This window comes from Bos mutus, chromosome 21, assembly GCF_027580195.1.
Source record: "Bos mutus isolate GX-2022 chromosome 21, NWIPB_WYAK_1.1, whole genome shotgun sequence".
NCBI lineage: Eukaryota > Metazoa > Chordata > Mammalia > Artiodactyla > Bovidae > Bos > Bos mutus.
The window spans coordinates 19,841,655-19,858,804 of record NC_091637.1 but is presented as its reverse complement, the minus strand read 5'-3'; the positions used below and the strand labels follow the sequence as shown (position 1 = coordinate 19,858,804).

The 17,150-nt window shown below is 42.5% G+C and overlaps 1 protein-coding gene across 6 annotated transcripts in view; it reads right to left on the bottom strand.

Annotated features, from left to right (window-relative positions):
* Positions 1 to 17,150, bottom strand: part of WDR93 (WD repeat domain 93) — a 52,392-nt gene that overhangs the window by 34,550 nt on the left and 692 nt on the right. For 5 of the 6 annotated variants that reach the window (XM_070358259.1, XM_005895146.3, XM_070358260.1 and 2 more), the window contains exons 2-4: positions 7,820 to 8,164; positions 6,334 to 6,526; positions 4,027 to 4,091 (exon numbers count right to left, since the gene is read on the bottom strand). In XM_070358259.1, coding sequence (XP_070214360.1) covers positions 4,027 to 4,091; positions 6,334 to 6,526; positions 7,820 to 8,137 — 576 coding nt within the window. In that variant the 5' untranslated portion in view covers positions 8,138 to 8,164. Of the gene's footprint in view, positions 1 to 4,026; positions 4,092 to 6,333; positions 6,527 to 7,819; positions 8,165 to 13,518; positions 13,653 to 17,150 lie in introns of those variants that run through there. The other variant, XM_070358258.1, reaches the window with a different exon arrangement.

Below are 17,150 nucleotides of genomic sequence, written 5' to 3'. Positions count from 1 at the left end.
GAGAAGGAAATGGCAACCCACTCCAGTACTCTTGTCTGGAAAATTCCATGGATGGAGGAGCCTGGTAGGCTACAGTCCATGGGATCACAAAGAGTCGGACATGACTCAGCAACTTCACAAAGGCACAGATATTAAAGGTACAACTTGATGAGCTTGGACATATTTAAATGATGAGTTTGGACATTTTATATTAAAGGGTCACTAGTCAGGGGGGCAGTGGGGTTTCTCGGAGCTCTCTGGGGTCCACTCTGCCCCTAATACTGATTAAACTCTTATGCTATGCTATGCTAAGTCGCTTCAGTAGTGTCCGACTCTGTGCGACCCCATAGACAGTAGCCTACCAGGCTCCCCCATCCCTGGGATTCTCCAGGCAAGAACAGTGGAGTGGGTTGCCATTTCCTTCTCCAATGCATGAAAGTGAAAAGTGAAAATGAAGTCGCTCAGTCGTGTCCAACTCTTAGCGACCCCATGGACTGTAGCCTACCAGGCTCCTCCATCCATGGGATTCTCCAGGCAAGAGTACTGGAGAGGGGTGCCATTGTCTTCTCCGATTAAACTCTTATAACATCTTTTAATTATCTATTTTGACTGTGCTGGGTCTGCATTGCTATGCACGGGCTTTATCCAGCTGGGCAAGCGGGGGTTACCCTGTTGCAGAGCGTGGGCTTCTCATTGTGGTGGCTTCCTTTGTTGCGGAACATGGGCTGTAGTGCCTCAGTCATTGCGGTAGTTGCTCGTGGGCTCCCGAGCTCCAGCTCAGTGGTTGTGGTGCATGGGCTTAGCTGCTCCGCGGCATATGGGATCTTCCCAGACGAGGGAGCTAACCTGTGTCCCCTGGCAGGCAGATTCCAATCTACTGTACCACCAAGGAAGTCCCCAACAGCATCTTTTGATGAGCATAAGTTTTAAATTCGTTTTATTAGGGATATGATAATAACATAATAAACTGTGCATATTTAAACTGTACAGTTTGATTAGTTTAGACATATATAGATCCCTTGAAACCAGCACCACAATCAAGATAAGGAACATATCCATTCTTCCCGCCCCTTTGTAAGCCTTCCTTCCACCCCTCTCCCAACCTACCCAGGCAAAAACTGGCATTCCCTGTCCCTAGATTAGTTTTGTATCTTCTTGAATTTTATAGAAATGGAATCATACAGTATATATGTATTCTTTTTTGTCAGACTTCTTTCACTCAGCCTAATTATTCTGAGATGTAGCCATGTTGTTATATGTATTCCTTTTTACTGCTGAGCAGTATGTGCCAAGATCGATTTAGCCATTTACCTGTTGATGGGTGCGGAGTGGTTTCTGGTTTCTGGCTACGACCAAGAAAGCTGCTAGGAATGTCCATGTACAAATCTTCATATGGAAATATACTTTCATTTCTCCCAGGCAAATATCTGGGAGTGGAATGGCCGCATCATATGGCGGGTGTACGTTTAACGTCTTTTTTAAAAATAATTGCCAAAGTGGTTGTGGTACTAGTCCTCACCGCCAGCAGTGTATGAGAGTCCCGGCTGTTTCATAGTCTGCTAACACTTGGTATGGTCTGTCTTTTCAATTTTAGGCATTCTAGTACACATGCAGGGACAGATCATGATTTTAATTTGTATTTTCTCTAATGACTAATGGTAGTGAACATCTTATTTATCTTCTATATATTCTTTGGTGAACTGTCTTTTTTTTTTTTTTTTCAAGATATTTGCTCATTTTAAAAACCTGTGTTGTTTTTCTTATTTTTGAGTTTGAGAGTTCTTTATATCTTCTAGATACAAGTCTTTTATCAGATATGTGATTTGCAATTATTTGCTCCTAGTCTATAACTTGCCTTTGTATTCTTTTAACAGTGTCTTTTGTAGAACAGAAGGTTTTAGTTTTGATGAAGTCTGACTTATCAGTTTTTTTTTTCTTGTATGAAATACAATTTCGGTATTGTAGTTTAAAAACATAAATACAGTATACTAATGCATATATATGGAATTTAGAAAGATGGTAACAATAACCCTGTGTACGAGACAGCAAAAGAGACACTGATGTATAGAACAGTCTTATGGACTCTGTTGCAGAGGGAGAGGGTGGGAAGATTTGGGAGAATGACATTGAAACATGTAAAATATCATGTAAGAAACGAGTTGCCAGTCCAGGTTCGATGCACGATACTGGACGCTTGGGGCTAGTGCACTGGGACGACCCAGAGGGATGGTATGGGGAGGGAGGAGGGAGGAGGGTTCAGGATGGGGAACACATGGATACCTGTGGCAGATTCATTTTGATATTTGGCAAAACTAATACAATTATGTAAAGTTTAAAAATAAAATAAAATCAAAAAAAAAATCTTTGCCTAACAAAGATCACAAAGACTTGCTCCTGTTTTCTTCTAGAGGTTTTATAGTTTTTGAGTTTTCATATAGCTCAAATGATCCATTTTGAGTTAATTTTTGCATATCACATGAGGCCTGAGAGATTCCTAATAGCTCGGTTGGTAAAAAATCTGCCTGCAATGCAAGAGACCCCAGTTCAATTCCTGGGTTGGGAAGATCCAATGGAGAAAGGATAGGCTACCCACTCCAGTATTCTTGGGCTTCCCTGGTAGCTCAGCTGGTAAAGAATCTGCCCACAATTCGGGAGACCTGGGTTTGATTCCTGGGTTGGGAAGATCCCCTGGATAAGGGAACAGCTACCCACTCTAGTATTCTGGCCTGGAGAATTCCATGGACTGTGTAGTCCATGGGGTCACAAAGAGTCGGATGCAACTGAGAGACTTTCATTCACTCACATGAGGCATGAGAAGTTTCTTTGATGAAGTCCCATTTCAGTTTTTTTCTCTTACAATTAGTGCCTTTTATGTCCTAAGAAATCTTTGCTTGCCCCAAGGTTGCAAAAACCATTTCCTGTATTTTTTTTAAAAAGGATAATGTCTTTGCCCTTTAAAGTTAAGTCTATAATTCATCTCTAATTTTTATGTATGATGTGATGTAGGGTTGAGCTTCATTCCTTCCCCCAATATGTTTATCCAGCATTCCAGCATCATTCCAGCATCCCCCACACAAACTGAATTGCTTTGGGCTCATCAGTAATATTTTTTATAAAATAAACTGCAATTAAAAATATAATCTTAGCAATACCTCCTCCTTTTTAGGTTTGTTAATTTAAAAAACACTTTCAGAAACCTACAGCATGCAGGCAAGGTACTAGGAATAAGAAATATATGGGTCCATGTCCTGTGCTCTCGAGGAACTTACCTCCAGGAGAAGAAACAGTCATAAACAAATAAGTATGGAGGGTGGAGAAACACTGTGATAGAAATCCTGTCCTATATGGTTGTGACACAGGAGGGAAAGGTCAACTTCTCTTGGGAAAGTAGCTCAGAGAGGAGGATGTCTGAGCTGGTCTTGAGGAATGAGAGCAATTTACGAGGCACACATAGTAGGCAGGAAAACAAGGAGAGCTTTCTAGGCGGAGGGGAAGAGTATGGATAAGAGAACAGGATGTGAAGCAGCCTGGAAAATTTAGGGACTTGTTAGTAGTTATTAGGGCTTCCCTGGTGGCTCAATGGTAAAGAATCCACCTGCCAATGCAGGAGACATTGGTTTGATGCCTGGGTTGGGAAGATCCTCTGAAGAAGGAAATGGCTATCCACTGCAGTATTCTTGCCTGGACAATTCCATGGACAGAGGAGCCTGGTGGGTTATAGTCCATGGGGTTGCAAAAGAGTCAGACACAACATAGCAACTCAACAACAACAAAGTCGTTAAGAGATACATTGATCTGGTGCTCAATTTGGACTGGAATTCCTTAGCAATTTTCTTCTCTTGACAAGAGGGTAAATAAATTCAAGGCATTCAGTATGTACTCTGATGGTGAGGGAGCTTTCAGTTGGATATTCTGGAGGAAGCTCCCTGGCCAGGGAGGTCTCTACTTCTCTCTACTCTAGGATAGCTGTCATTGCCTCCATGTTAAAAGTAAACTTGATTTGCTACAGCTTTTGGCCCAGCTATCAATGAAAGAACAGGAGCTTACCAATTCATTGATGGCTTTGATGAGGTAAAGACCATCCTTATAAAAATAAAACAGTCGAACAATACCTGAAACAGAAAAATAAGGAAGATTGAGAGACAGACAAGTGAGCTGAAGACAAATTGGAATTTTATATATTTGACTTTCTGAAATATCATAAGCTCGTGCATTATTAGGATTCCTCCCTAGCCCCTCCACTGCCTGTGATCATCTTGGTTTCCTGGCCTTCTTCCACCCCTCACTTGAAATGTTCAAGCTATTTTCGCTCTTAGGTCATCTCTAGCTACACTGGCCCTACCTTCTTATTTTAGAATCTGTTTGTAAGCACTTCAGCTACACTGATCCACTCCTTGATTTCTGCCCACCTGTTTTAGCACATCACCCCAGCGTTTCACACTGTCACCCAATCACTTCCTATGGCAGCGGTGGTTTAGTTGCTAAGTCCTGTCTGGCTCTTGCGACCCCATGGACTGTAGCCCACCAGGCTCCTCTGTCGATGGGATTTTCCAGGCAAGACTACTGGAGTGAGTTGCATTTCCTTCTCCAGGGGATCTTCCAGACCCAGGAATCAAACCCGGGTCTCCTGCATTGCAGGCAGATTCTTTACTGACTGAGCTACGAGAGAAGCCCTCACTTCCTGTGAGTGTTCATTATTCCACTTGCGAGTGTATGGATTCTCTGAGGGAAAGGATAGTTTCTTCCTCTTCTATGTGCCTCATCTCTCAAACCCCAGCAAGCTCCCCATGAAGTTAATTTTGTCAATTCAGTAAGTAATTCAGTCATTCTAATTCCCGTTTAACCTAAGGGTTCTAGTATATGATCATCACCCACAAACTTCAAAAAAACACCACTTTCTTGAGGTGCTTCCCAGACACTCATAACCTACCTCTATTGCCATAATACAGACTTTGAAGAGGCACCTGGCCCGCTGTGGGTAAAAGTCTAACTCAACCCAATAAATATTCATGGATATCTGCTCCAAGACCGCAAAGGCTCGAAGGACAACCAAGGCAGTCTCCGCCTTCCCGTTTATCACATTCAGAATCACAGAGACATGAAACCAACTGGATATAATGCAGTGTGATAAATGCAATCCTATCGTCAGACCAAACTCCTCCTGAATATCAACATTCCTACTCCAGGTGCCTCAAACATGTACATGTGCAAATGGAAGCTTTCAACTCACAGTCCCCTGGAACCTTACTCTCCTATAACTGCTTTTCAAGGAATGGTATCATCTTCTACCCCATTATCTAAAGGCAGAAAGGAGTCATTTTTCTTCATACCCACCACTCCCCAACTCCACACATATGTTCCGTCTCTCACCAAGTTTTTCCATCATATTTTCCTTTTCATTTCTTAAGCTTTTTGTTTTGAACTAATTTTAGACATATAGAAAAACTGCAAAAATACTACAGAGCATTCCCTTATACCCCTCACCTCACTTCCCCTAGTGTTAACATCTTACAGAACCATAGTGCACTTTTCATTTAAACCGCTCCTGCCTTAGTTCAGACCTTCATAATTTCTCTCTTCAATGGATGCACTAGCTCTTCCTGGTCTCCCTACCTTTCCATTTGGGTTTTTCAAACTCCTATCTGGGTGCTCTTCCTAAAACATCAATGGCATCAGGTCATTCTCCTACAGAAAGAGTATCCTCCAGGACACTGTCCATAGTTCTCTGCACAAAGGTTCCTCTGCCTGGTTCATCCTCAGGCTGAGTGGGGAAAGCAAGCCTCATGTATGTGAGCAGCAGGACTGCTGAGTGCTGGAAAGGGTGTGGACTCTGGGGCTACACTGCCTGGTTCAAATCCTGCCTGTGCCACTTTCTCTGTTGTTATTTAGTGGCTAAGTCATGTCTGACTCTTTGCAAACCCATGGACTGTAGCCTGCCAGGCTCCTCTGTCCATGGAATTCTCCAGGCAAGAATACTGGAGTGGGTTGCCATTTCCTCCTCCAGGGGATCTTCCCAACTCAGGGATCAAACCCACATCTCCTATATTGGCAGGCAGATTCTCTACCACTGAGTCACCCAGGAAGCCCGCTTTCTGCATTACCTCTTCTGAAAAACGAGAATAATAAACTATACCTATCTCCTAGGCTATTGTGAGGGTGAAATGGACCAACCTATGTGAAACGTTAGAACAGTGCCTGGCACACCACACTGTCCTGCAGATGTTGGCTGCTACTACATGACCAGGGAGAACTCTCCATGTCTGGTCCCTCCCATGCCTGGAAAGAAGATTAAACTGAACAACAGTCTACAGGTACCTGTAAATTAGGCTAAAAAGGAAAGAGAGAAACATGTACCCATTTCATCCACAGGAGCAATAAGTATTTCACTCCCCAAATCTGTGGCCCAGATGGAAATGACATCAACCTTAAGTTTCTCCCAAACATATAATTGTTTAGCGTTATGCAGATTATAGATGGAGAATCCTTTGCTTCCTCCAATAAACACATAGTCTTGGGAAACATCCATGCAGTTTGGCATTGTGTTGAGCTGGAAAAAGCAAAACAAAGAGAAAAGGAACAGTTTTCAGTTACTGCCATCTGAAAGTAATATGAGCTAACTTTTCTTTTTTTGGCAGCAGTGTGCAGCTTGTAGGATTCTCAGTTCTCCAGCCAGGATGGAACTTCTGCCCCCTGCAAGGGGAGTGTGGAGCCTTAACCACTGGACCACTAGGGAAGTCCTGAGTTAACTCTTCAAAAAGGGATGCAGGTCCTTCCTAGTTATGGTATCCCACCCAAATGCAGTGCCCATCTAAATATCTTGCCCAGATATCAAGAAAGTCATAGTATTCTACATTTAGGGGAAAGGGGCAAGAGAAAGCAAGGAAGTTGAGAAGAAATGCTCGTTCACAACACCAAGCGTGGCCACAGCCCTGCGATAAGTGGACCAGTGGCCCCATTCCCTGTACTTTGTTCTTCTAGAACACTGTGGAAAGAGTTGTAGCTGACACCTGGGCAGATTCTCAACCACCAAGCAAGACAGCGATTGATACACTCCAAAAGATTTTCAAATAACAATAGGATGTAAAAGGTAGATGTGCATAATCTTCAGTTAACCAGAACACCCATTTACCCAGGCAATGACTGCTGCTGCTGCTAAGTCACTTCAGTCGTGTCCGACTCTGTATGACCCCATAGATGGCAGCCCACCAGGCTCCCTCATCCCTGGGATTCTCCAGGCAAGAACATTGGAGTGGGTTGCCATTTCCTTCTCCAATGCATGAAAGTGAAAAGTCAAAGTGAAGTCGCTCAGTTGTGTCTGACTCTTCGCGACCCCATGGACTGCAGCCCACCAGGCTCCTCCATCCATGGGATTTTCCAGGCAAGAGTACTGGAGTGGGGTGCCATCGCCTTCTCCGCAGGCAATGACTAGATCCGTTTTAATCAGCATCAGCATGCCTGTAATCTTTCCAACATGCACCTGTCCTACAGGTAAATGAAGATTCCTGGCAGGAATTCCTTTCCAGGAGCAGGTGTTTTCATTTATTACCTTAACACTCAGTTGAGGAGACTTCCCTGGTGGTTCAGTGGTTAAGACTCTGCCTTGAAATTCAGGGGACACGGGTTCGATCCCTGGTCAGAGAGAGAGCCCACATGCCCCAGTTAGTGAGCCCATGTGCTCTTGAGCCCCTGTGCTATAACAAAAGAACCCACATGACAAAATGAAGATCCCACGTGGTGCAACTGAGACCCAACACAGCCAAATAAATAAATAATTAATAAAATAAATGTTAAAACCACCACTCAGTTGAGAAACAAGGCCACCTTGGCAGCTGCTCCATACCTTACTTTCTCTAAGTGGATGGTAGATGGTGGGTGGGGTCCGGCAGAGCTCAGCTTTCTTTGAGGTGTCCCTCGCCTCAATAATTTCCCATGAACGGTCAAACAGTGAGTTCACCATCTTGTTGATCATTCGATATGGCTGGGGTAGGGAATCTTGCTCTTGATCTGGATCCTTGAAGACCCAATCATCTTCATCGTCCTTAGACCAGTCCTTCTCTGTCGGGGACGGCACCTCCAGTGTCCCCTTTCGGGTAAAGATGGGGAGCTTCATCTTCTGACTTCGACTTCCTTTGGGACTTGCCATCACAGAAGATAGCATTGGAAATGTCTATGAAATTCTGAAAAGCTGGTCAAAGAAGTAAGCCAAGGTACTTAGAGATAAAAGGGGGAAGTTATCAGAAGACAGCACATCATCCTCCTTAGAGTATTAGGTTATGGGCACTATTTATTCTAGAGCCTGGCACCTTCCTCATTACCACATCATTAATATATGCTCTTCATTTTAATAAGGATATCAGCAGAGACAGGTTTTGACTATTCATATCTTTCAGGCCACCCCAAGATGACATGTGCTATGATGAAAGGAAAGGAGTTTGACTTCTTGCTGCCTTTCTTCACCTCCTGATAAGAGAGTGGCTTTCTGTCCCAAATTGAATACACCCTTTCTCTGCAACTTATGCCTTCTCCTGGCTCTTCCATCTCTGCAAATGGCTGTGCTGAAGCCAGCTGGGTAGGGGGCCATGATTCTCTGCTTGTTTTCCTTTCACCTCCAGTCAGGTACAGTGCAAACACTTCCATTCCTTGCTGTCAAGTTTACTCCTTCCTCTCTATTCCCCCTGCTGCCATCCAGCTCTGTAGGCACAGTGCCCAGAGCCTATGAGATTTCTCAAGGGCTTACAGAAATATCTGAGACCTGAAAAGAAATGGACTAAAAAAGAAAATCCCACAAAATCAAAATAAATACTTATGAAAACACTGACAGCATATCAACTCCACTGTGTGTACATAATATCTAAGTCTATAAGAAAAGAACAAGTAATCTGTATTTTATAAAACTCAAAACTGTACACTTATAAGAAGGTTTTCAAATGTTACAGTTAATAAAAGGCATTTAATGTGGAACACGGGGTACATTTTAAGATGTTTAATAGGTAGTGGAGTAGGGTCTTGCACTGTTGGAGTGCCTTGGGGCCCTGGAAGCCTTATAAAGGCCCTGGTACCATCATCTTTTCTCTCGTGTGAGAGTACATCTGTGATATTTCCGTGCAAAGTGAGAAGAGACTATCTGGGTCTGAGTCTGAAAGGAAAGAACCATCTGAAATCATCAGTAGGAACACTAAACTGAGCTCACACAGGGCTAGGAATAATGCCTGTTTCCACCAGCAAGAACAGAAAACCTCATTATTTACAAACATCAGGTAGAGTACTCAGGAGAATCTAGCCAAGTAGTGGGAAAAATTAATCCTATTCAAATACTGTTCTGGTATTGCCCAACGAAACTTGGAAGTCAGAAGATCAAACTTAATGAAGTAACTTGACTACAAATATTTATAGAACAAATATTTATAGGAATACAAATATGAAACCAAGCCCAGATAAAACTAAGTTCCCTTACTGAGTTTGTGATTAATCTCTCTACCTAAAACTTTACTCCCTTGCCTCTCTCCTTTGACTTCACTCCATTTCTTCTGCCCTCTGACCTCAATCCTGAACACCAGTCAACCAGAATCAGATGACTAAGATTGCAGTTGCCAATAACATCGTAAATGTACTAAGATTGCTGTTATAGACATCATCATTAACGTACAAACTCAGGTTGTTTATCTAGGGCAAGATTAAGCTCTTAGATCCCCAAGTCACGGACTACCTGGCCAGAGAATCACGAACTGGGTCATCCATAGCTCCCACAACTATGACTAAGACATGTCACAGAAATGTCACAAGACAACAATAATCCCAATTTCTTTTCCACTTTGAAATATCCCTAACCCAAAACCAAGAAGGAGTGGATCCAAGACTCATTTCCCACTCCCTTGCTTGGTGCCCTGCAATAAACCCTTCAGTTCAGTTCAGTCGCTCCGTCGTGTCCGACTCTTTGAGACCCCATAAATCGCAGCACGCCAGGCCTCCCTGTCCATCACCAATTCCTGGAGTTCATTCAGACTCATGTCCATCGAGTCAGTGATGCCATCCAGCCATCTCATCCTCTGTCGTCCCCTTCTCCTCCTGCCCCCAGTCCCTCCCAGCATCAGAGTCTTTTCCAATGAGTCAACTCTTTGCATGAGGTGGCCAAAGTACTGGAGTTTCAGCTTTAGCATCATTCCTTCCAAAGAAATCCCGGGGCTGATCTCCTTCAGAATGGACTGGCTGGATCTCCTTGCAGTCCAAGGGACTCTCAAGAGTCTTCTCCAACACCACAGTTCAAAAGCATCAATTCTTCAGCGCTCAGCCTTCTTCACAGTCCAACTCTCACATCCATACATGACCACCGGAAAAACCATAGCCTTGACTAGACGGACCTTTGTTGGCAAAGTTGTCTCTGCTTTTCTTTGCTGTAAACACTTGCTGTCAAAATTTGGCTTTCTGTGTCATGGACACATGAGCCCTTGCTCAGTTACAAAAATAATCAGCATCCAATGGAGTAAAATTCACAATGTCTAAGATCCAATTAAAAAATGACTGTGGTATATCTACATTATGGGATACTACTGCTGCTGCTGCTGCTAAGTCGCTTCAGTCGTGTCCAACTCTGTGTGAACCCATAGATGGCAGCCCACCAGGCTCCCCCGTCCCTGGGATTCTCCAGGCAAGAACACTGGTTGCCATTTCCTTCTCCAATGTATGAAAGTGAAAAGTGAAACTGAAGTCACTCAGTCGTGTCCAACTCTTCACAACCCCATGGACTGCAGCCTACAGGCTCCTCCGCCCATGAGATTTTCCAAGCAAGAGTACTGGAGTGGGGTGCCATCACCTTCTCTGTTACGGGATACTGCTGCTGCTGCTGCTAAGTCACTTCAGTCGTGTCCGACTCTGTGCGACCCCATAGACGGCAGCCCACCAGGTTCCCCCGTCCCTGGGATTCTCCAGGCAAGAACACTGGAGTGGGTTGCCATTTCCTTCTCCAATGCATTACTACTCAGTAATAAAAATCAAAAAACTACTGATAAACACAAAAACATGGATGAACCTCAAAGGCAATATGCTGAATGAAAGAAACCAGTCTAAAAACCTATGTGCAGTGACTCCATCTATAAGGCATTCTTGAAAATCAAAACGAATAATGGGGATCAGAACAGTAGTTGTCAGGAGTTATAGGTGGGGGGTGATGTTATTTTAAAAAGAAGAGCATGAAGGAATTTTGGGGATAGTGAGACTCTTTCATTCAGATTGTAAAGAGCTCTGCAGAGACAATATGATTATCTATAGAGAAAACCTGATTATCTATGGAGAAAAGCTGATGGAATCTTCTAAAAAAAAAATTTTACAAGAGCTAATAAAGTTAGCAAGGTTGCAGAATAAAAGTTCAATATACAAAAATCTACTCTATTTCTATATAATGACAACAAACAATCAAAAATTAAAATTAAAAATGCTATTGTTAATAGTATAAAAATATGAAATACTTAGGGTTAAATCTGACAAAAGATGTACAAGACCTGTGCCCTGACAGCTATAAAATACCACTGAGTGTGTATGTGTTAGTCACTCAGTCATGTCTGACTCTTTGTGACCCCATGGACTGTAGCCAGCCCAGCTCCTCTATTCATGGAGTTCTGCAGGTAAGAATACTGGAGTGGGTAACCATTCTCTTCTCTAGGGGACTTTCCTGACCCAGGGATCGAACCCAGGTCTCCTGCATTGCAGGCAGATTCTTAACTGTCTGAGCCGCCAGGGAAGCCCATAAAATATCACTGAAAGAAGACCTAAATAAATGGAGAGAGACAGATCTTATTCATGGGCTGGAAGACAATGTTTTTAGGGTGTCGATTCTCCCCAAATTGATTTATAAAAAATTAAAATAATCCCTATGATAATCCCTGTTGGCATTATTTTTTAGAAATTAAGAAGTTGATGTTACATTTCATATGGAAATGCAAAGTATCTAGAATAGCCAAAATTACTTAGAAAAAGAAAGAATTAGAAAATTAACATTACCTACTTCAAGACTTAAAAAGCCACAGTAATCAAGGCAGTATGATATTGGCACTTAAAAAAAAAGACAAAAAGACAACAAATAACAAGTGTTGGTGAGGATGTGCAGAAAAGGGAACCCTCATACACTGCTGGTGGGACTATAAATTAGTGAAGTCATTACAGAAAATAGTATGGAAGTTCCTCAAAAAAATAAAAGTAGAATTACCACTGTTGTTGTTTTTCGGTTGCTAAGTCGAGTCTGACTCTGCAGCACCACAGACTGCAGAACTACACAGAAAAGGTCTTAATGACCTGGATAAACAGGATGGTGAGGTCACTCACGCAGAGCCAGACATCCTGGAAGTCAAGTGGGTCTTAGGAAGCATTACTAGGAACAAAGCTAGTGGAGGTGATGCAATTCTAGCTGAGCTACTTAAAATCCTGAAAGACGATGCTGTTAAAGTGCTGCACTCAATATGTCTGCAGATTTTGAAAACTCAACAGTGGCCACAGGACTGGAAAAGGTCAGTTTTCGGTCCAGTCCCAAAGAACTAACATATGATCCAGCAATTCCACTTTGGGGCATTTTTCCAAAGAAAACAAACAAACAAAAAAAACTATTTTGAAAAGATATGTGTATCCCTAGGTTCATTGCAGCATAATTCACAATAGCCAAAATATGGAAGCAACCTAAGCATCCTATCGATAGATGAATGGAAAAAGAAGACGTGATATAGATAATGGAATATTATTCAGCTGTAAAAAAGAATAAAACCTTGCATTTGCAACAACATGAATAGACCTAGGGGCTTCTCTGGTAGCTCAGTCAGTAAAGAATCTGCCTGCAGTGCAGGAGACTCGGGTTCAATCCCTGGGTCAGGAAGATACCCTGGAGAAGGAAATGGCAACCCACTCTAGGATCCTTGCCTGGAAAATCCCATGGACAGAGGAGCCTGGTGGGTTGTAGTCCATGGGGTCGCAAAGAGTTGGGCACGACTGAGTGACTAACACTAGACCTAAAGTGAACTATGCTAAGTGAAATAAGTCAGACAAGAAAGACAAGTACCATATGATTTCACTTATATATGGAATCTAAAAAAATAATACAGGGACTTCCCTGGTGATTCAGGGGCTAAAACTTCATGCTCCCAATGCAGGGGGCCTAGGTTTGATCCCTGGTCAGGGAACTAGAGCCCAGATGCCACAACTAAGAGTTCACACTCTGCAGCTAAGACCTGGTGCAGCCAAACAAATTAAATTAAAAATACTTAAAAAAATACAAATGAACAAACAAAACAAAATAGTCACAGATACAGAAAACAAACAGGTGGCTGCCAGAAGCAGTAGGGGATAGAGAGATATGTAAAATAGGTCAGGGAGATGGAGAGGTACAAAAAAAAAAGACAAATATATCAATGAAACTAGAGAAGACAGAATTAGATTCACACAAATATGGACAGTTTATTTTTGACAAAGATAATTCAGTGAAGAAAGTACAATTCTTTCAATAAATAATGTTGCCTCGGTTAAATATCCATATGGGGAAAAAAGAACTCTGATCCATACCTTGCACTATATACAAAAATTAATTCAAAGTAGTTGTTGTTTAGTCACTAAGTCGTGTCCGACTCTTTTGCAACTCCAAGGACTATAGCCTGCCAGGTTCCTCTGTCCATTGGATTTCCCAGGCAAGAATTCAAAGTAGACCATAGGCCTAAATGTAAAACTATAAAACTTCTAGAAGAAAACATAGGGAAAAACCTATGCAATCTTCAGTTAAACAAAGATTTCTTAGCTATGACATTAAAGCACACACTCCATAAGAACAAACTGATAATTTATACCTTTCAAAAACAAACTTATGCTCCTCAAAAGACATTTAAGAAAATAAAAGGTAGCCCAAAGACTAGGAGAAAATATTTGTAGGCAAAATGTTTGTATTCAAAATATTTTGAAAATTCTTAAAACTCAATAATAAGAAAATGATACATTTTTTTCAAATGGGCAAAAGATTTGCATCGACACTTAACAAAAGAAGATATACAGATGGAAAACAGGCATATTAAAGATGTTCTTCATGGTTAATCATTAGGGAAATGCAAATTATAATTACAGTGAGACAGTACTACCCATGTATTAGAATGCCTGAAGTTAGAAAGATAGACATAACAAATGTTGTTGAAGATGAGGAAAACTGGAACTCTTCCAGTGGTTGCTGGGAAAGTAAAACACTACAGTCTAGAAAACAGTTTAGCATTTTCTTAAAAAGTTAAATTTACATCTAGCACAATATCCATTCATTCTACTCCTAGGTGTGAAATAAGGGAACTGAAATCATATGTCCATACACAGACTTGTAAATGAACATTCATTACAGTTTCACTTCCGGGAGTCTCAAACTGAAAGCGACCTAAATGTTTATCAACAGGTGAACAGACAAACTCCTACACATTCACATCCCATTCGCATCAGTGGGAACACGGAATAGTAGAGCCTCTTTGGAAAACAGCTTGGCAGTTTCTTACAAAGTTGAAAACACACTAACAGGATTTAGCAATGCCATCTCTACATCTGTATGCAAGAAAAATTAAAGTGTTTCATATGAAAATCTGTACTAAATATTTATAGCAGCTCTATTTATAACTGCCTCCAACTGGAAACAATGCAAATGTACTTCAGTGGATAAAGAGACAATAAACTATAGCACATCCATACAATGGAATACTACTCAGTGATTAAAAATTTACAAACTACTGATATAGACAACATGGGTGAAACTCAAATGCATTATGCTAAGTGAAAGAAATCAAATAGAAAAGCTACATACTGGACTTTTTTGGTCCAGAGATTAACACTCTGCACTTCCAATGCAGGGGCATGGGTTTGGTCCTTGATTTTGGATGTACCACACACTTCACAGTGTGGCCTTAAAAAAAAAAAAATAAAGGCTACATACTGAATGATTCAATTTATGATACTGTGGAAAAGGCAGAATTGTAGGTATAGCAAAACAAACTATACAAATCTGTGTTTAGCAGCACTCTATGCTCATCTCTATCATCTGACATATCACTGCGCTGTACTTTCCTCTTTTCTTGTATCCCTCATTAACTCTATTGCCATAGGCCTAGAGCTTAGCACAGTGGGTGGTACAGTTCAGTTGCTTCGGGGCCAGGTTCTCACATCCTGCCCAGCTGTCATCCCTGAGGAAGCCAGGCATCCAAGGCAACTAGCTCTCAGGCTCCTCAGGCCGCCCAAATGGGGAAGCCAGGTCTCATAGACTGTGAGCCAGACAGATGGCCACTGCTAGAGGGTCACAGAGACAGGGAAGGGGGAGAGGTTCACTGCTCCTCCTTGGGCCAGTGCTAGTGGAGGGCCTTAGTGAGGGCTCTGGAGCCCTCAGGACACAGTCCCCAATCTGTTCCCTGGGCCTTCCAGCTCACCCACTAGCACAAGGTGGTAAGCTGGAGGGCCTCCAAGAGAAAGCCTGAATCTGCCTCTTACCTCACTCTCCACCTGATGACCACCACACCACCAACCCCTGACTCAATCTCTTCTCCAATGGTCCCTCTTGACAGTTACCAGTGGGCAGGGCCCACTGCAGTGCTGACCAATAGCTGGGCAGGAACACTAATTGTGGCTCATTGACAGTTGGTTGCTTGTGGGCAAGGCCCACTGAGGCACCGACCAATGGCTGAGCAAGACCTGTTGCCTAATAACAGGGTACAGAGTAAATGAGGCACAGCAATTGGGAAATAAGTGCCTCAAGGCTGTATATTGTTACCCTGCTTATTTAACTTATATGCAGAGTACATCATGCGAAATGCCTGGCTGGATGAAGCACAAGTTGGAATCAAGATTGCGGGAGAAATATCAATAACCTCGGATATGCAGATGACACCACCCTTATGGCAGAAAGTGAAGAATTAAAGAGCCTCTTGATGAAAGTGAAAGAGGAGCGTGAAAAAGCTGGCTTAAAACTCAACATTCACGGCATCTGGTCCCATCACTTCATGGGAAATAGATTGGAGAAACAATGGAAACAGTGAGAAACTTTATTTTCTTAGGCTCCAAAATCACTGAGGATGGTGACTGTAGCCATGAAATTAAGGACTGCAGGTCCTTGGAAGAAAAGCTATGACCAACCTAGACAGCATATTAAAAAGCAGGGACATTATTTTGCCAACAAAATCCGTCTAGTCAAAGCTATGGTTTTTCCAGTAGTCATGTATGGATGTGAGAGCTGGACCATAAAGAAAGCTGAGCACCAAAGAATTGATGCTTTTGAACTGTGGTGTTGGAGAAGACTCTTGGAGTCCCTTGGACTGCAAGGAGATCCAACCAGTCCATTCTGAAGGAGATCAGTCCTGAATATTCATTGGAAGGACTGATGCTGAAGCTGAAACTCTAATACTTTGGCCACCAGATGTGAAGAACTGACTCATTGGAAAAGACCCTGATGCTGGGAAAGATTGAAGGCCAGAGGAGAAAGGGATGACAGAGAATGAGATGGTTGGATGGGATCACTGACTTGATGGCCATGAGGTTGAACAAGCTCCAGGAGTTGGTGATGGACAGGGAAGCCTGGTGTGCTGCAGTCCATGGTGTCACAAAGCTTTGGACATGACTGTGCGACTGAACTGAGCTGAACTGAAGGGCTGTGCTCATCCTGCTCTGTTACAGCTGGTAAAGAACTAGAGATCAGCTTTCTCCACAGTGCCATATTCTAGCTGGGTTTCCAGGTACTCCAAGGAGTCCAAGAATCCTGAATGTGAAACTGGTCTTCTAGATCATTATGATGGTATGTTGTCAAGGTAGGAGAAAAGAACATGTCTTATACAACAATTGTTACCTTGATTTAAAATTTAAATATTTAAACATGGTTTGTGGGGCTCTATTTGTACTTTTACCCAGGGCCTACAAATGTGAGGGGCAGACCTGATCATGGGAATAAAGTTTAAAAAAATTGACGCCCTTACTTTGTGACAATAAGTGAGTAGTAAGTCGCTCAGTCGTGTCCAGCTCTTTGTGACCCCATGGACTATACAGTCCACGGAATTCTCCAGGCCAGAATACTGGAGTGGGTAGCTGTTCCCTTCTCCAAGGGATCTTCCCAACCCAGGGATTGAACCCAGGTCTCCTGCATTGCAGGCAGATTCTTTACCAGTTGAACCACAAGGGAAGTCCAAGAATACTGG